Below are 19,790 nucleotides of genomic sequence, written 5' to 3'. Positions count from 1 at the left end.
ATATTGGTACAGCCATCCCTCAGATGATGTTACTGGGTATTTTAAAATGAAATCCTTTAAAGTTAGATCTGCTAATTGGATAGGTTTTGAAATATATCATTATAGATTATGTAGCAACTGAGGAAAACTGACAAATAAACCAGGGAAAGAACGGCACCAGTCATAAACTGCATAGCTGGACTGAAAATGTCTCTGTCAATATACATCACTTTAATGATACAGCATGGCAACAAGAAAGGAAAACATCCACGGGGGGACATCTTACCCGACGGCCTGATCCTGCGCCCAGCGGGAGGCCTGGAGCTGGCCCTGCTCTGGGATACAGGAGGATTGGAGGGAGGGGGTCGTGGTTTTCCAGCCCTTCTCCGTTTTGGTGGCAGTCCTCTCTTGCAGACGCAAGCAGACCTGGTGCGGTGGGAAGGTCCTGGAGCACCCCTGAGTCCCCGCAGGCGCAGGGGGTTCGCTGGGCGATTGCTGCCCAAATTGTGCTTTTCTCCCACAGCCTCAGACGATGGTGCAGCTGCAGCAGCACCTCTCGGGGTAGTCCTGCGCGTACACCTTGTTTTCGAGCCCGTAGATGTAGTAGAGGTAAGGCTTCCCTGAATACTGGTAGTGAACTTCTGTGATGGGGATTAGCTCAATGGTTTGACGCTGGGAAAGGAAAGGAAAAGCTCAAACTAAACAAGCAGTTTGGAGCAGGCGCTGAGCCTCACTTTAGACTAACACGTGTAGAGAAGAAAAAAGCCCCAGCTTTTAGCCACAAGCCTCACGGGTCTGAGCGAGCTGCTGCTTTGTGAAGGGGGAAAGACAGTCTGGTGGAGGCCCCCCAGCCCATCACTACAGCCACCAGAACTTCCCCCAGCTGCAGCTGGCAGGGAGCTAGCATGTTTTGGCCCTTGCATACTAGACTACTTTTACTGCATTTATAGCTATTTAAGCTAATTCCTTAAATCCTTTAAGCCCTCGTTTCCAGTCCTTAGTGTGTTCGCATATGCCCTTGTCTCATGCACGGTTGAGGTCTGTGTGTGAACGCGGCTCCCTGCCCTTGCCCTGAGAACGCGGGGGGGAGCCACGGGAGTCCGGATGTGCACCAGCAAGCACTGGTGTTTGTGGTGAACCACCACCTCTGCGGACACCCATCACCTCTGTCCCTTGGAAGCGGGAAGAGAGGCTGGTGATGGGCTGCTCTGTGCTGTGCTACTGCAGCAGAAATTGCTGCAGGTGTAACCCCTGCTGCTCTGCTCCTTCCCCTGTCTGAGCGGGAAGGAAGCTGCTTTCATCTCTGCTTATCTGGTAATTATTATGCATGGCCAAATTACAGGAGATAGGCTGGTATCAGTGCTGCAGTGGCACTTCACCTCCTCGTGGAGGGCCCTGCTTTGCTCCTTCCTTTTCTTTGCAGAACAAGTTTAACAATTCCTGCCTTTCCCCAATGCCAACCAAACCCAAGTTTCAGTGAATTTTTCGCCTATGATGAGCCGGGACTGCCACCAGCTCCAACCCAGGAACACACACCAGCCCCGTAGTCCCTCAAAGCGAGTGCGTGTCCCTCAAACCCAGGGACATACACCAGCTCAGTGGGGTGAGGGAGGGGAGCTGAGCGGTGCCCGGCAGCCGGTCAGGTCTCCTGAGCAGCCCCCGGAGCTGCTGAGCAGCAGCAACCCCGTGCAGAGCCGAGGCGCAGGCGCCCACCCCATCTCTCCCCTCCTGCTGCAAGTACACGTGCAAAGTCTCAGTCTTAAACAAAGCCCAAAGAGCCCAGCAAAGTTCTCTAACCCAGAGGGTCTCTGTGGTCCTGATATTTACCTCCAACACACGGCCAATATCGTAAGAAGCCAGAATACCACCAGCCAAGCACAGAAGAGGAGATTTCCCCCCCACCCCAGCTTTCTCCAAACGATGCTCATTATTAAGCAGAAGACCTTCAGCCAACGACAAGCGGAGGGGATGGAAAATTCAGCGGTGGGGAAGTGCCGGCAGAAGGCAGGCCGGATCGGCGTGAATACCACGTGGTGCAGGGGATTTGGCAGGGCAGGAGGTTTTCAGCACCTGCTTTCCCATAGAGCTAGAGGATGCTTTGGCTGGTGTGCAGCAATCTAGTGAACAAACTGCCTTTGATGCTGAGAAGTGGAAATTACAGGCTGGAATTAAGTTGGAAGGCAGAAATTTGCCAAAAAGCTGTTTTTGACAGACCACATGGAAAATCAAACCATCTCCCTTTAAGTTTATTTTGGTCTTTCAGTTTACTTGCATTTTTAATGTGAAACCTTCTCTTTCCTGTGGGTGAAAAGACAGTGTGTTCTAGCTAAACTTTTGCATTTGCATTCACATTTATAATAGCAGCAACAGTAGTGAGAATCAGATGGAGTGGAATCCTAATGTTTATTCAAAATCAGTTTCTAAGATAAAAATAGTGGTAATAAATAACATTTTCCAGGGCTTTGTAAAGGTAAAAGGAACAATAATAACCACAGTCACCTGCACCTTTCAATACATGTCTGAAAAATTATTCCCCTGGTATTTTGCTTGATAATTAAGAGCTCTTTGGTGATTTGGATTTCTTTTTCATTTGCTAAAGATCACCTCTAAATAAAAAATGAAACCGGTTGCTGTTCTCAACTTGTTCTGTCTAACCAGGCTCAAAATCAGCCACGACCAGCTGCGGGGGGGCCGCGCAGGCGGCCCCGCTCGGGGCCCCCCCTTACCTGCCGCAGGATGCGGGAGGACGTGGCGAGCGCCGCGCTGTGCTCTGCGATGGCTCGCCGCGAGGCCAGGGAGATCTCGGGTGCAGGAAAGTCGATGATGGGGTACACCTGCAAGGAATAGAGAGCCTGTTTGTCTGACACAAACACACTCATCTCACCTGCTACCGGCACACACAAGGAAAGACCTGAGCGTATAATGGAAATACACATGATGCTAAGCTCAGAGTCCCAAAGGCGAGCCCATCCCGCCCCAGCACAACGCAGAAGTGTCCAGAATAGGGACCGTGGCCCTCTCGCCAGAGGCTGGGGCTGCCCGTGGGGCAGGACAGCCCGGGGAGGGGCTGCTGCTCCCAAGCCGCCAGGTCTGGTTGAAAACTGGCCCTGGGTGACTGTGGCTCTGTGCCCCACCAGGATGCACTGCCACCTTCCAGCAGCACGGCACTGTTATGTTTGAAAGGGGCTTTTTAAAGCCTCTCTGTTTTCCCCCAGCATGTAGACAATTTATAGGAGAAATAGTGGGCTTGAGGGCAGAGCAGAACCAGTCGTGAATGCAGCTACGTCTTGCATAGCCAGGAGCGATAGCCATTTATGTGAGAGGCCCCCTGATTTTAATACTCATAGGGCTTCAGATCTCAAGTATTCATTGGAGAGTGACTCAGATGCTAAAGCATCATTCAAATCCCAAAGGCATTCTGCAACACCAGATGCAGTCTTCACCACAGATGCATGACACTGAGTAATAGCTCTCTGGGGGAGAGCTGGTCTGTGCTTGGATGGTGCCTATCTCCCCCGTCTTGGTACATGACTAAAGGTTCTACAGGTTACTGCAAAATGACTAATAAATAATACAAAGGCACAGTTAAATCCTCACTCACTTGCATTCACATTAAAAAAAAAAAAATCAAGCTGAGGACTGAGCAGTAGAAAAATGGCATTGGCTGCAGAAGAACACTGTGCTTCAGCCATTTTCGGACTGTTTTGCCCCAGACTTTTGCAGGTACGTGGAGGCAGATTCCCTCTGGGAGCCCTGTACCACAGAGGCTGAAGGAGAAGAGATGTCCAGCATCGATGACCACCTTGTTTAAGGGCCCTGCACCCGCAGGTCCCCACAGCAGCCCAGCAAGCAGCCCTGGCCAGCAGCAGCACCTCTGCACTGGATCCTGGCTCCAAAGCTGGCAGGATCAGCTCCTGCCTGCAGATTGAGCTCCTGGCAGCTCTGCAGGCAGGTGGGTTTGCTGGTTGATGGCAATGCCATGCAGGTGCTCCCGCAGGGGGCAAGAGCCACCATCCCATGCCCTCTCCTTGCAAAGCCTGCAGCCGACGGCGCTGACGCTGTGCAGGCATTGGAAAATATGCAAGGGGCAATATAAAAAGCTCCAGGGATGGATGTGCTGCTGGATGTCTCCTGCTATTGCTGGAGAGCTGCGGGGAACAGTTCTGGGGTAGGACTTCTGGTAGTCTGGCAATGGCCACCAAAAGTAACCCGGGGTGGTGGAGCGCTGGCTGCTGCAGCACGGGCTGGTCACGTTTTGTCAGGCAGAAAACCCAACAACTCTCAGATCCTCAGAGGACGCTAAGGATGCCCTGCAGTGCCTAGGGGCAATGGCCCAGAGCCACTTGCTGCTTTGGTCCTGGTAGCGCACCTTCAGACCACACAGGTCACCTGCCGGTAACGCTGCTCCTGCCAAAGCGCTTCTGTTCCAGCCCGAGAGCTCCCCCGGCCCCAGTGTCCCCGCAGGGAGGACAAAGTCGCAACCTCCCAGTGGCTGCTGATGGAAAAGGACCCATTTCTGCTGGATTTTGTAATCCTATTACCCCCTACGTTTCTCCTGACGGTAGAAATGGGAGAAATGGTGTCCTGCGAACAGGCACGTGGCAGGTCTGCTGCAGGGCCCTGGTTATCGCCGTGTCCAGAGCGGGCGCTGGCCACCGCAGCAGAGACGTGCAGCTGGAAGCCATTTCACATCCCCCCTCGTTCACAGCCGCCTAGGGAGACATCCCCTGCGGCCCCACGAGTCGCACTCACCACCACATTTTCATCTTTAAATATATTCTCTCCACTGACTTCGCTGAGCAGCTCTCCTGGGAAGTTCAGATGATGCTCAGAAACAAACTCAAAGACATTGTTCTTCCTGCAAGAGAGAGGAGAAACAACCGAACGATCCGAGACTGGTTGTTGGGCACTGAGCTATCTCCACACTCTTTCTAAATGCCTGAGCAATGCTCGAATGCTCCGTATTTCCGAGGACAATAATCATGCCTGCCTAACCCTTGTTTTCTCCTGCATTAGTTTCTCAATAACCTTGTATATGCAACAGCGTGGATGCCTTGCATAAATAATCCTGAAGTCAGACCTTCGTGCTGATCACCTTGCCTTACGGCTTTCAGAGCCTCCCACATCTATTAACTCCTTGCTGCAGAAGAGGTCTCGTATTCCTTTTCCGAAGCCGCAGCTCCTATTATGGTGAGCTATTTTGCGCTATTACTTGTAGGATTGGGCATGGTTAGTGGTTCATGGTGGTCTCCAAAGGAGCTGAAGGTCTCATCTGGCAGAGCTGTCCTTGTCTGGGGTAGTGCAGCCCTGGGGCCCCCGCGCCCCCCAGGGGTCCCACCAGCATTACGGGCATGGCCGGGGCAATTTCCAGTCTCTCAGGATAGAGAGATACAGTATTTTGAAAAATGAAGGTCTTCACACAGGGTAATTGAAGGCATTTTGTACAAAAACGGGAAAGTGCTCAGGAAGCACCCCACAGGGCAAGTAATGGCTTTTAGCTAAACCTCACAAGCTAAGATCTTTTTCAGCCCCATCTGTTATCTCTGGCACTAGAGCTCCCAGTGGGAAATGCCAGAGCAACACGATGTGAAATGCCAGCAGCCTTGGGCCATCACTAAAACCGCAGAAACAGGAGCTCGGCCGCTGCTGCACATTGCTCCTGGCTGCCGGGGACTTTGGGTCCGGGCTGCGCAAGCTCGCACCAGGCAGAGGCTCAGCCGCTCTGCCTCCATTTCTGACTATTCCGTGTGACCTTGGACAAACCTTTACCTCTGTGAACCCACTTCAGCTCCCACTACACCCCATGGACAAGACTGCCACCGTTAAGGACTAAAGCTGCCCCTCTAATCCCCTGTTCCTGCCTGCCAAAGGCAATAAATACCCTCTCCACTCCCCGTTAGGGAGCACAGCTGAGCTCCAAAGCCTTGCAGTAAAATAAGGAATAAAAGTAACAGCTCCGAACTTCTACGCATGCTGCTTACCAGGTTATCACCAGCTGCTTGAAATGTTGGAGCTTTTTCTCTCCCTGACAGGTTGCACAGGTCTTGCTGCCCCGGCCAGAACAGGTATTGCACCTTCGGATGCAACAGTAAGGGTTTGAAACGGGACTTTAAACACTGCCGGCTGTCAGAGGCCCGCGGACCTGGAGGTGATTTATTTCGGAGTGACTGCGTCGCCCAGCTGGGTCAGCGGTACGGGCGTCAATGGTAGCTCATGCACCGCACATCTTCCCCCGGTGTGTGACTCAAGGGAAGTAGCATATTTGCTGGGAAAAACAAATGACTAACGCCAGCCCCAAATCTATTTGTAAATGTGGAATTAGCCAAAGAATGTATTTGTGCAGCTAATTAAGGATAATCAAAATTTCCCCATACAACGGTAGGAAGGCGTCACTTTGAAGACGCTGCTGCCTGTGCTCCTAGCAGACACAGGAGGCATATGCTTATGCATGGAGCATTTTGATTGCATCAGTGCAACACAGATTAGCAGCAGTTAACAACTGATTCATTAAAGCTCTTCAAGCCATCATTAGCCCCAGTGGATTCATGCTTTAAAATGACTGCCATGATTATGCACGATACCATCTCTGTTATTTTAAACTTAATGGAGCCACATAAACAAAACGGTTTTAGAACAGTGCCTTCTTTTTTTTGTCACTTAAAGATCATTTTTAGGCCTGTTAAGTTTCATGTTTGGAAAAACCAGAGGGTGGTAATAATTCTCCAGGCTGCTGTGCTGGCCGTGAAACCTGCCAAGCCTCAGTCAGGCGCTGTGGGAACCAGACCTAAGGGCAGCTCCAAAGTGTGCTGCTGCCGTCGCAGCCGGCTCCTTCCAGCCCCATCCCGCCACCCGCTCCCCGTGCTCGGAGCCGAGCCCACCGAGACGCGGGACAGGAGGTACAGCATGGACCTGGAGAGACTCGAAGCCTCTTCTGCCGCAGCTTTGGAAGGTCTGAGAAACTCTGCTTTCCTTGGAAAACCGAAAGTGTTCTCTGGTTTCCCAGAGATGCTGGGAAATGCAACAGTCTTGTAACAGAAAGGTAAAAAATATGGAAGAAAGGAGAGCCAAAAAGCTATTATTTTCCAAATGCTTAAGATCTTATCTCATGAGTTTGGGATACCAGCCTGGTTTCTGAGTGCTGAGTGGGCCACACAGGGTGAATAATAGATGTCAAAATGAAAGTTCCCTTAAAAATCAGAGTCAGAAAAGGCTATTTCTAACCATTTTTCCTGGAGAATAAAGCTACTGCTGTACTGCTTTATCTGCTGAGTGATCCTCATGGTAGAAAACAGAAAAAGCACCAGGCAAGCGGAGCGTGCCCCGCTCTGCCCTGTACCCTCCGCCAGCAGCGGGCAAGTGGAGCCGTTTTGGCTCAGACCTTCACTGGGGTAAGGGCTGCTTCTCCCCTAGCAACTTCCCCATGTTTTCCTCCCGCTGGCAGACCCTCAGCTGACAACCTCCACCAAGGCAGTGGGACTGGCATGACTGGTTTCCACTGCTGCGTGGGCAACCACGGCCTAAGGGAAGCAACGCGGTCCGAGCAGAGCCACACTCACAGACGCGCAGAGGAGCCCATCGTACCTTTTGCGACCTGTACCTGAACAAAGCTGGCATCTCTTTTGCTGCTTTAGCCTCCGTCGGGATCCCTTGCACGTTACGCACCTCGTCTACAAATCCACCGAAGAATTAAATTAGGTGTGACTGCCAGAACACGTCGGGCTTATAAATCAAAATCTTTTATCTATGACATCAAAATAATTGCTAACTCAGGCTCGCAGGGAAAGGTATATGCCAAGTATATACACGGCAAACAAAAAGAATGTACAAAATAGCGCATAAATTGTGCCTCTGCATTAATTAGGTGTTCCAGCCAAACTCGCCAGTGGTGCAAGCTGGACACACGGTCTAGGCTGAAATGCCTTTTTTCTTACACATCCTTTTTTGCACTGTCGTTTATTAATGTGGTTAGTTGTAGACTTTATTTAAGTATTCAAATTTAATCGGATTAACTTTAATTAAGTGGCAATTTTAGTGCAATAACAATATATCTTTTGGCTGTCTTTGGGAATATCTGTGCAAAAGAACAAATAAAGACAGGAGGCCGGATTTGTAGCTGCACTCGCAGCCAGGGTTAAGCCTCCTCTTCCCTTCGGAAACCCCAGATACCCAGCTGGGCATAGCTGAAAGACAGCAACCAGTTTGCTGTATTCCCTGCCTAAGATCTGGCCTCATTTCAACAGCGTAGAAGCAAGTTCTCCTTTCCCTCTCCCCGTTATAACGCGCAGGCTGCCGATTGAGGACGGGGTAAGACATCTTTGCTACCTGGGCAGGATTTTGGCAACCCCGTTCAGCACCTCTGCAGCCACCCTGGGAACACTGGCTGGAAACCGGGCTGAACACGAGTGGGTTTGGGATACGGGGTGGCAAAGGGGGACTAGAACAGAACTTCCCCTCAGACTCCCAACCCTCATCATAAGTGCAGTAATAAGATAACCCGTGATGTAATTTCGCAAATGACGCCCAAACTTAAAGGAATAGGACATGCGGGCCGCGTTCCCCGGCGGAAGGTGTCCCAGCTCCTTACCCGACCTGCCCCGTGGCACACCCCGCACTTGGACCGGCCGTGACCGTGGCATCTGTGGCAGTCCTGAAATCAGAAGATTATTCACGCACAGAGCTGCCCAGGGATTTCAGATATCTTGTATTATGCACATGCACTCTTCCTGCATCAAAATTCAGTGATAAAATTCCCGTCCTAACGGAACAGAATCCAACACCATAAAATTGTGCTGTACGACCACTAAAGGAGTCAGTCATAAATAATAATTGCTTAACAAAGGCAAATGTCTATGTAGTGCTGGCAAAAGAAAGTAATTTTTTTTTCTTTATTCATCATATCACTTAAAAAGTAAAATGAATTGACCAGCTATAGAGCTTGTCAAAAGCTAAATGGGAACTGTCATGCAAACAAATGTTCTGCTAACACTGAGAAAAAAATTTTGACAAAAGAGGAAAGATTATCCAGTGCTGCGTCTTGAAAAGGCTGCAGCAAGATTTGTCCTCAAACTTCTAGAGGAAGAAAACACCAGGAAGAAGGGATCTCTGACTATTTTCCCTGGCATTTAATGAGGAAAAACACCAGAGGAGGAGAACCGTAGCGAGGTACCCGTCACCGTCCCGAGGAGCTGAGGGTCCCAGGGAAGGGGCTCTGCCCCAGCTGGGGGCTGCTCCCCGAGCCCCAGCGAGCCCATCGGCTGGGGAAGGGGCTCCCACGAGCAGCTGGCAGCGAGCGAGGACTCACCCTGACCAGCGCCGAGCGCGGCACCCGGCACCGCCGTGTCCGGCCCTGGAAGAGTGGGGGGGCCCCAACCTCCAGTTCCCAGGGGTCCAGAGGGGCGTCCCCTGGGGGTCTGGCTGCTCCGGGCCCTGCAGGAGGGGACAGGGTGTTATCCATCTTGCTGGAGATGGTGCTCGGATGCTGGCCGGTGCCTGGTGCTGCTGGGGACCGGCCAACATCACTCCCCATCCCCACGTCGCACCAGGGACCGACCCCACGTGGTCCATGCCATGGGCACCCTGAGGTGCTGAGCATCCTCCTGCCACCTCAGCACAGCCCCAGTCTCCGCCCAGCCCTCCCAGCAAACCCACCAGACCCGTGCGGGCACCTGGGATCAGCCGTCACCCAAAAACTAGGGGCAGGGGACCCCCACAGTCCTCAGCATGTTGGTAAAGAGCTCCACTGCATGCAGGTGCCCGCCCCACATCAAGCTTTGAGTGTACGTGACACTTGGAGGGAAATTACTGCTGTGGCAGCAGGTAAATAATGGCCTCTGCTCCAGGGGCATGCTGCAAAACCTTCCCCAACACAAGGAAAGCAAACTAAGCCTGCAAAGAAAAGTATTTTGCCCCAGCTTCATGGTCTCTGCAGAGTGCAACCAGCAACAAGGGATCAGATAAACCTGTTGCACATTAAACCAGGCTCAAGTCAACTCCATTAGCCACGTGGGCCCCGGACATCGAGCGCTGCCACGGACCCCAGCTCCAGCGCGTGGGGCACGTCCCACAAGAGCCATTCTAGTGGGATACGGGGCAATCACTTACTGGTGAAGGGCTCAAACGCCCACTCGCTTAACCTCGACTCGCTGAACGTCTCCAGTCGATACTAGAAGAGAAAAATCATGCACTGACCACAAAGACAGCTTGCACAAAGACGGCACTTAAATTTGAACCGTGGCTCGCTAATACCAGGTTTCAGGAGCATTCCTAGACTCTTCCATCTCCGAGTATAACATGCATAAGAAAAACGGGTTCGCATTTTCACAGCTAAAGTGAGTTTTGCTGTTCTTTGGAGAATCCTGTGGCTTATTTTTTAAGGAAGGCCCAGGTGACGTTTGTGAGTAATCTGAGTAATCGCAGAAGTGGAACAAACACTAGTGCAAAGGAACATCTGCCCCACGGTGCCTATCAAAGGGCACTCCCAGCACCCTGCTCCTCGATGCTCATTCATTATCCCCTCCAAGAAGCCGCAGAAAAGGGAGCAGGGGTGGGCACAGCAGCACTGCCCTGCACAGCTGCCCAGGCAGCGCCAGCACCAAACCCGGGCACAGAACCACCCGTTTCGGTTTGCTGAGCATTGATTCCCCAAACCAGGACTGACTCAAGATCCAGAGACTAACCACAGCAAGCACCAAATCCGTAATAGCTATTTTCAGTGAGAGAAACAATGAGGAACCAAGTCCCTGTGTTTTCTGTGGAATTAAACATCACCGGAATAAATTCAGAGCTGGGGGGATGCACGGCATTACAGGTCACTCTGTGCTTGCCCGAGCCCAAAATACCAAGCTGCAGAGCAGGTTCCTGTGGTTGAACTAAGGGCAGGGCTCTTCTCCCAAAGCTAGGCGGTAAGAGAAGGCTCCCAGGGGCTTGGCCAAGGTGGTGCTTTCCTGTGGAGGGCGATGGACCGTTCAGCTATAAAAGCCTGTACTCAGCCTTTAAGTAGACTTTCCTTGGACAGCACTTGTATGTCTGCATTTAAAGTAGGACGAAAGCCATTTAATTTAATGAAGGGACGGTTCTTCACGGCCCAATGTCACTACGTAACTGGACGTTATCCCAGGCGCTCAGAAGAGGTCCCCGAGACGCCGGGTGTGAAGGTACTCACTCGGTACGTCCCCAGCGGCCGCAGCCGCTCGATGGCCAGCTCTCCTGCCGCTCTGCTCCCGTAGCAGCACTGGGACGCCACGAAGCGCAGGAGCGCTTGCCTGGCCGCCGCCTCTGTCATCGGGGGCACGCTGGGAGGCAACGGGAACAAAGCAGGTTTATATTATTAACTTCTCCTAAAGGATTAGCTGGAAACGTTCAGTGTATTTAACCTACTGCAAGAAACTGACGTAGAGCCCGTTTGGGGGCACCCACCTCTTTTACACAGGCAGTGCTGGCGTCCTTCTTATTACAAAAGAAAGAGATTTGCATTCAAAAAAATATCTTTGTGCAATATCCATAAGGCCAGCGTTAAAGGGTGGTCTAAAATAAATATGTGTGTGTGCAAACCCTTGCCTTCAGCAGGCTGCGTAAAGGAGAGCCAGCTTGGAACATCGCTGTGTCTCTGCAAGCTGCAAATCCACAGCTTCCCTGTCAGCTCAGAAGATGAGAAACGGCACTGTCTATTTTTCCAGACCTAGGACCCCCGTTACTCTGAGCTGATTTCTATTTTCAGCTAACAGAAACAACAGCAGAGAGACTGACTTGTGCGTGAAGCACAGCCCGTGCCCCCCGGGCACCCGGCGGCAGGTCCCTGGAGGCGTCACGGGCGGTGCAGGGCACTCCTGCCTCCCCTGCCAACGGGGCGAGAGAAAAATTAATAGAATAGGGAAAAGCGAGCCTAAAAGCTGGTTCTCAGGGGTGGTTCCTCAAAGGTCCTCATCAGTCATCTTCGTAAGTAAGAGAGAAGAACCTACAGCGACTGCCTGAGGCCAAGACGGGCCCATCTGTCCTCACTGCGGCATCTGACTGGCCTTTACGTATATTTTCATCTCTCTGATTTAACGCCTTTGGAAAGCATATTGAAACACCACGAAGTCAATGGTAAGAGAGAAGATAACGTCAGCATTTGTTCTGTAGGAATATTCAGCAATGAATCCTTTCCTCGGAGCCCACGATGGCTCCAGCCTCGGTGGCTGAGCAAGCTGGCAGGCGTTTCGTTATGGCCCCAGACAATGTTCATTAAGAACCTTCCCTGTCAATACGGTGACAGCTGAGATTAAGGAAACCCTCTGCAGCAAAGAGCAAGAACCGATCTCACAGCTCCTCCGGTGTGGCAGGGATGCTAGCACGGGGAGGGAGGGGCGGTTTGGCGGGCAGCAGCCCACGCTCCCCTGCTCCATCACCCGCCTGCAGCATCCCTGGCACCGCCGCTGCTGGCCGGGCTCTCCGCTGTTACCCCAAGCTCACTGCTCCCAAAGCAAATGTAACACACGTCTGCTCTTAACAAGTATCCCCCAACCTTCAGAGTCCCTTTTTCTTTTATTTTTTTTTTTTTACTAGATATTTGCTTCTCTATCAAGTCTTCACCAGGCATTGACCAAATTAAAAGCTCCCGTGTTTATTCACCCTCCTGCCCTTTCAAGCCTGTGTTTATGAGATATTTTGGCAGATCACTGTCCTGCAGTCATCTTTTGCCCTCTCGTTAAGGCTGAGAAATGTAATGCCACCAGCAATGGCGTCTGAAGCTTTGTGCAGATGAAGAAAATGAGTAGGACCAGACTCCTGCCATCGAATACTACCTTGGATCAAATGCTGCCTTTTGAGCTGTGCTTCTTTTCTCTTTTTCTCCACGTGCAAAGGAAAAAGGTGTGTGCGTGTGTTTGGTTTGGTTTGTTTTTTAAATTCAAAATGAAAATCAGGAGAGAAAAAAAGACTGTAAGCAATAAAAGCAGAAAAGACAGACTAACCAACCCCTGGGAGAAGGACTCACCTAAAACCTGCGTGATACTTTTATTCCAAAGAAAACTTCAAGAGTTTGGGCCCCACCTCTGGGGAGTTGCTCTGGTGGCACCCGGACAGAGGACACGGTATCAGCCCTGCCCGGGGGACGCTGGCTGTGGGGAAGGCAGCCCCACACCTGTAACTCCCATTTTTGCCCCTGCCCCAAGGCTCTCCCACACGCAGGCTGTGCTGCTGCTTCTCTGCACCGCTGGATCTGAGTCACCCATCCACCTTCTCCCCACCTTCGCTGCCCGGCGCAGGGGGACAGGACCGCAGGGTGCCCGGTGCAGGGGCAGCAGCTGCTGGCACCGACCTGAGGGCCGGCCACCATGGCAGGAGGCGGCACAAGGGCGATGCCAGCGCTGTCGGTGGCACGGGGGTCTGCGTCCGCCCCCGGGACCAGCCCTGGGCACACCGCAGTTTTCCAGTGCCTGCAGCCTTGCTGTCATCCCCGGGGTCCTGGGACCCCAGCCAGCACGGGGGGCTGGTGCGAGGGCTGGCCTCCCACCCCGGGGCTGCACTGAGCTGCTTTCGAGAGAAGCGCATAAAACACAGCTGCTTACCTGTGCTGCAGGAAGGGGGGCCTGCTCCTCCGCTCCCCAGGCTTGCCTGGCAGGTCCAAAGGCGGTGGCAGGGGCCTTGCTCCTACGGGAAAGGTCAACTGGGGAAATTCAAGCCCACTTTAAACCCAAGGCAGATTTCGCTCACAACTGCAGGAAGGTTCAGCTGTAGAAGCTAAAGCCGCCTCCGGGTCAGCAGTTTGCTTTGCACCAAACACCCCACATCCCAGCCAGAAGTTGCTGCCGGTCCAGCTCATCCCAGTAAAGCACTGGGACAGCTCCCAGGTGAGTCGGCAGCCGTGCCCATGCCTGCGCCCACAGCACTGGCCCCGCGGCTTTGCTCAGGGCAGCAGAGCGGTCCCAGCTCCCCACTCAGCGGAGCTCTTATGACTCTCCAAGTAGGGAGAAGCACAGCCAGATATCAAAGCCAATTGTGATCCAAAACATATCAGTCTGCAAAAGAAGCAGGCCAGGAACAGCAGCCCAGGAGGTAAAAAGGAGTCTGCGAGCTGGGCGGGCACGTGCCCATTGCAGAGGCTGTAGCGTATGAGAGAACCATAGAATCGATAAGGTTGGAAAAGACCCTTAAGATCGAGTCCAACCGCTAACCTATCGCTGCCAAGCCCACCACGAATCCATATCCTCAAGCACCACGTCTGCCCTTCTTTTAAATACCCCCAGGGATGGAGACTCCACCACCTCCCTGGGCAGCCTGTGCCAGGGCCTGACAGCCCTTTTGGTGAAGAAGTTTTTTCTAATATCCAACCTAAACTTCCCCTGGCGCAGCTTGAGGCCATTTCCTCTCATCCTATCGCTTGTTACTTGGGAGAAGAGTCCAACCCCCACCTCGCTACAACCTCCTTTCAGGTAGTTGTAGAGAGCGATAAGGTCTGCCCTCAGCCTCCTCTTCTCTAAACCCCCCCAGCCCCCTCAGCCGCCCCCCAGCACACTTGTGCTCCAGACCCTGCCCCAGCCCCGCTGCCCTTCTCTGGACACGCTCCAGCCCCTCAAGGCCCTTCTTGTCCCAAGGGGCCCAAACCTGAGCCCAGCATTCGAGGTGGGGCCTCCCCAGGGCCGAGCACAGGGGCCCCATCCCTGCCCGGCCCCTGCTGGCCACACCAGTGCTGACACAAGCCCGGGGGCTGGTGGCCTCCTTGACCCCCTGGGCACTGCTGGCTCATGCCCAGCCGGCTCTCAGCCAGCACCCCCAAAGAGGAAGGGTTTCATGGGACTGTCCGCCTTGCGCGGCACCTCCTTGGGGCAGGCAGCTGCTGGTGGGTCCTCACTGTCAGAAGCATAAGGTCGGAGGAGCGCAGGCGGTCGGTGCCACGCACGTACCTCTGCCCTGGACAATCCACTCGCAGCCCTCCGGCCGTCCCGGCGGCGCAGAAGGCGTCAGGGCACATCCCGGCTCCGGGTCCAGGTCCAGGTCACCTATAGCCCAGGGAAACATCAGTGAGGGAGGAAGCCTAGGGCTGGTCGGCGCATGCAGAGACCGGAGAGGTGTCACAGGCCACTGTGCAGGCAGAGGATTTGCTTTCCCACCCTCTTGCTTTCCAGGAGCTCGGTCCCCGCGGTGAAGTGGAACAACACTGACACCCTGTGTAGGTGACGAAGCCCTGCAGCCCCCAGCTGCGGCGGGGCCGGGGGCGTTGCAAGCCCTGGAGGTGAGGCCCCGCAGCCTGCAGCATCCGCACCCCCTGGCTGGGAGCGCAGGGGAGCATCGCCGGCGCCGGGACGGACACCCAGGCCAGGCTGGGTTAAGCACACAGGCAGCAGCCAGCAGCCAGGGTCTTGCCAAAGGCCCGGAGACATCGCCTGGTAAGCGGGTGAGAAGCTGTAGCTGAAGAGCTCAAAGTTGCTCACATTCACATCTTTAATAGGACGTGAATGGAGGTGAGGCTCAGCACCTCTTGGCTGCCTTTGAAGCATCAGTCCTTGGCTTGACCAGCAACGACTGCTCTTTAAGCTTTAAGCAACTGCCTTTTCTAAAAGTTTCCAACTTATTTTAATTCTGCTCATGGAACATCAGTTGATTGTTTCCTTAGGTACCGCTCTAAAAATAACCACTGGTAGCAACTGGTCCTCCTGATGCCTAACACAGAAACAATTCTTTTTATTAAGCCTTTTATCCAGTGACCTTTCATATCGCAGCAGCTGATTACAAAAATCCAGCCTGTGCAAGAAAAGAGCACATGGAGGAGCCCGCAAATGCCAGCCTGGCAACACCACGCCGTCTGACCAGCACAGAGGGAGGCTGAGGGTAGTCATCCATCACCTTGATTTACTAGACCTTCCTTCTGAGAGCATGCTCCTTTCTTCCAGGAAGCTGAATTAATCTCTCCGTTATTTCTTCCTATGAAAATAAGAAACTACATGCTTCATTTGAAATGTCACATCCCTTGTGCAGGAGAAGACAAGGCTGTCCGTGAGCTGAAGGAGCAGAGGTTTCCGAGTAATGGTGAGCGATAAACGCTACGGAGAACCTCCTTGTGAAAAACAAAGCGGTAAGATGCCTTCAGTGGGATCAACTCAGTCATGTCTAGATCAAACAGAAACACCTTCCTCAAGCGGTAAATAAAGCATCCCAAACAATTCTGGATTCACTGGTCAATTCGTTCACAGACCGGGCCAGCCTACTGGGGCTTCATAGTAGTGATAAAAGTCCAGCTTTCTCCTCCGTGCCGCGCTGCAGGGGTGCCATTCCTTCCCCCCTGTTTCAGCGCTGCATTCCTGACCGTCGGTTCTGGCGTTCTGCTATGTCTGTGTGCAACTGTGCACTCGTAGGGAAAAGGAAACACAACTATGATTGAAAGTGTCGCAAATGTTGTCACTCAGGAAGCCCAGCTTTTACAAGCCTTTAACAACTGAAAGGGCTTCGCACACCTTTAGCGAGGGCTCCCCTTTCCTCAGTTCACCAAGACTCACGCGGCCCTGCTCGGCATGCGTGGGAGGGGAAGGGCGGGGGGGACGAGTGCCGTCCCTCGGAGTGCTGCAGAGAAATATTCCAGAAGCAAGAACTCCCGGGTTCTTATTTTAACTGGCATATCACAACAAACCCTTTCTTTTCATTCCAAAATATAATGGGTTTCTGTACACGTTACCAAGAGAACCTGAGTGCCTATTTTTAATGTGCAAAAGTTAAACAAAAACCTGTTTACAACAAAAGATGGAGATAAGAGTGTAAGTACCAAATTCCAGTCCAATGGAAATGGTTTAAATGACCAGGTTAAAAATATCCCAAATTTGGAGTAGATAAACCAACTGCACAGTTGTTGCTACGGTAATGTTGTTGGAAATCACAATAGTCTAGAAACATGAACACGTAGCTCCATTTTAAAACAACAATAAGTCTGAGATAGACTCTGGCCAAAGCCAGGAAATTCAGAGCTTAGGCTGTTATTCATCCAGTATTTCAGGTTCTGTTCTGTATCATCGGGATCCAGCTCTAGACACACCAAAATAGCCGGCAAAATTCCGGCGGCACGCAGCAGCAGCAGCGCGAGCTCCAGCCTCGGACTCGCAGCTCTGTTTGTCAGACCTGTCACAACCCATGTCACAGCATCCCCCAAAGCCCAGCACGGTGTGGGCTCCCAGGCTCCGAGCACACCGCCTGCATGGCTCCTGCGGCACAGCCCAGCCTCTCGCTGGCTTCATCCCAGCTGGCGTCAACTCGTGATTTCACCTTTGCTTGAAAAGCAGGTTATAAGACTAAAAGGTTTGGCCTTTCTGTAAGCAAATGCTAGATGGTTGTTAAAACATGGCCAAACCTTTTTTGCACTGCCACATTCCTACCCTTCCTGCACGGGGTCGCCAACAGCTTTGAGCACCTTCCTCGGAAGGACCCCCTGTCCTGTAGCAGCCGCCGGGACGCTGCCACCTCTGTCTGACCAGCTGCAATGTGGGCGTGAGGCCACGAGCCGAGCGAAGACCTACACGGGTGGAAAGCTCTGCCCAAGATCCACGTGGCACGTCTGCACTTCCCGTTTACATTCCTCAGGTGTCTAAAATAAGGCTTTCATGCATGTCCTCAAAACAGTCAGACGTGGCAGTTAAACGCACTCAGACCCTATCCCTCACCCGAGGGCGCGTGGGCTGGGTGCTCACAGGCAGTGTCAAGGCTCCGTACCACATGCGGCATGACTGCTGGTGAGCTTTAAAGAACAGCTGAAGGACGGGAAGCTGGTACGGAGGCACCTCTGTGTGGGAAGCAGGGCTGGGTTCCCCCTGCCAGAGCAGCAACCGTATTTTATCGTTTGGGGGAATTCCTCTGCAGAGAGGGACACGTCCCAGGCAGGGACACGCCAAGGCCAGATGCTGCTTTCCCCACACACCCCTCCGGGCAGCCCGTGGGGACAGCAAATACTGCAGGTGGCAAGGAGTGACCGAGCAAGAGCCCATCCATGTCAGCGGGAAGACCCCCATTTTCAGTGCATTTAGGGTTGGAACTCCTAGCCAAAGGCTTGGGAGAGACTCAATCTCTGGCAAAACCTAGCAGTTCACCTGCAGTTCTCACCCCCATCGATCACTTGCCCTCCTGCTTCGCTCTCTGGCTGGTCGAGCTGGATGTCAGCACCCCACGTGGCACCTCCAGGACTACAAACCTTTTTTATTTCCTACCTGATTAAACAGACACTTCCTGTAGCATCATTATTTCTTCTTAAGCTAATCAGAGCTCTTCTCATTCATAAATTAAGGAACCTCAGAACTCAATTACTTTTCAGTAGCATCAGCAATAGTGATATTTCACTGGGGCCCCGTGTAATTAGAGTTTCTTCAGGCACCGTATTATCTAATGAAAAAGATAGTCAGGAGCATAAGATCAAAGCTCCATCATGACAGATATCTTGATTAAGCAGCATTTTGTCAAAAGATAACAAACCCCAGTTTAATTTCTAACCCATGTCAGGCTGTTCATAGCGGAGTCCAGGAACCCCACCTTGAAGACAAAACTAAGCAGCAGCCCAGGAGCAGAGAGTCAGGAACTAAGTTCACACCTCTAAGGATTACGTCCCTGTTCCACTGGAATCAATGACCTTTACCTCGTACCTCAATGTACAGCAACACCTTTAGGTGACAGGCATGGCACAACCAACGTGCTGACCCTTTCCGCTCCTTCCACAAACACCAACTGGGCGGGCGCATACGCTGGCCTTTGGTGGAAGAGACATTCAGTTCTGGAAACAGTTATTTTTAACATATTACTTGAAAACACAGTTTATGAATGTCTTAATCGAGAAGTACAACTGCATAAAAATAGTAGAGAAACTAGTCAGCGTGGCATGCAATGTATTCCTTTCAGTTTTACTTACTGTCTGCTTTCATTTCTTGTTCCATTTTCAAAGGCGAGGAGCAGAGGTGATCCCATCCCAGCAACCGCCTCTGGAATACCTTGTTTTCTGCAAATTCTGTGCTCACAGCAAAGAAACCCAGCCCCCGTGAGCCACTCCCCTCTGCCAAACAATGCAGATGTTGGGAACTGATGAATCAATGTCAAAGGTGGAGGAAGCAGAAGCTCTCCAGGAAGGAAAGTGCCAGACAGCCCATGCACACCACGCTGGCTTCCCGAAGGGCAGCCCCACTGGAAAGGAAGGTGGTCAGAAGCCATGGAGACTGCACACGGGGCCACGCTACAGCTAGAGGGGTGTAAAGAGACCATAAGATCCTTCTGCCCCCTTCACACTATGGTGGAAATCGTGGAGTCTGAGGCACGCTATCTATTCACCAGGGGCTCGGACGGTGAGCGAGGGCTCGAGGCAGCGTTCAGCCAGGTGCCTCAGGGGCATCACATGAATATTCCACGTATTCAAAGTTCCTGGTGTTAGCTTTCTTCCAGTATCTAGTATAGTTATTAAATACCTGCTAACGTAATTGCAGATACAACAGAAGACATTAGCAACGCTTCATCCAGTGCCTTTCTTTTGCCACAGTGGGTGTGCACGCCCATGCGAGCCCTGTACATCACCGAAGCTGGGCCCCCGGGGAACACGACAGCTGTGCAACGACTGCACGGCAGCCAAGGTACCCTCCGCTTTCGTACCTTTCTCTTGGGTATCTCAAATTCATGCTTTCTCCACTTGCTCTCCCCAAGCCATCGTCAGGCCCTGGGCACAGAGAGGGAACAGTGTGATGCTGTCAAGCTGACGAGCTGGTGACTCTGGCCTCAGAAACCAGCTAACAAGAGGCTTTGGACAGTTAGTTGATGGTCATAGATTATGACAACAGGCTGTTTTTAAGAGCTGTCCCTACTTACCAGACACTAGGAGC

At 52.4% G+C, this 19,790-nt stretch overlaps 1 protein-coding gene across 2 annotated transcripts; it reads right to left on the bottom strand.

Annotated features, from left to right (window-relative positions):
* Positions 1 to 12: 12 nt before the first annotated feature.
* SSUH2 (ssu-2 homolog) lies at positions 13 to 18,909 on the bottom strand. 2 transcript variants are annotated; one of them, XM_064453412.1, is made up of 12 exons: positions 18,836 to 18,909; positions 14,862 to 14,957; positions 13,527 to 13,608; positions 11,141 to 11,270; positions 10,081 to 10,141; positions 9,281 to 9,405; positions 8,564 to 8,626; positions 7,561 to 7,646; positions 5,961 to 6,053; positions 4,732 to 4,837; positions 2,706 to 2,813; positions 13 to 651 (listed from the first exon to the last, which is right to left on the bottom strand). In XM_064453412.1, exons 1-12 carry the CDS (start codon positions 18,858 to 18,860, stop codon positions 505 to 507), a joined length of 1,122 nt encoding a protein of 373 aa, XP_064309482.1. In that variant the 5' UTR covers positions 18,861 to 18,909; the 3' UTR covers positions 13 to 504. The 2 variants fall into 2 exon arrangements, with proteins under 2 accessions (XP_064309482.1, XP_064309484.1); XM_064453414.1 differs by lacking the exon at positions 13 to 651 and adding an exon at positions 1,891 to 2,120.
* Positions 18,910 to 19,790: the final 881 nt, after the last annotated feature.

This window comes from Phalacrocorax carbo, chromosome 6 (genome assembly GCF_963921805.1).
Source record: "Phalacrocorax carbo chromosome 6, bPhaCar2.1, whole genome shotgun sequence".
Taxonomy (NCBI): Eukaryota; Metazoa; Chordata; class Aves; order Suliformes; family Phalacrocoracidae; genus Phalacrocorax; species Phalacrocorax carbo.
The sequence above is the reverse complement of the archived record's forward strand: the minus strand, read 5'-3'. Positions and strand labels throughout refer to the sequence as shown.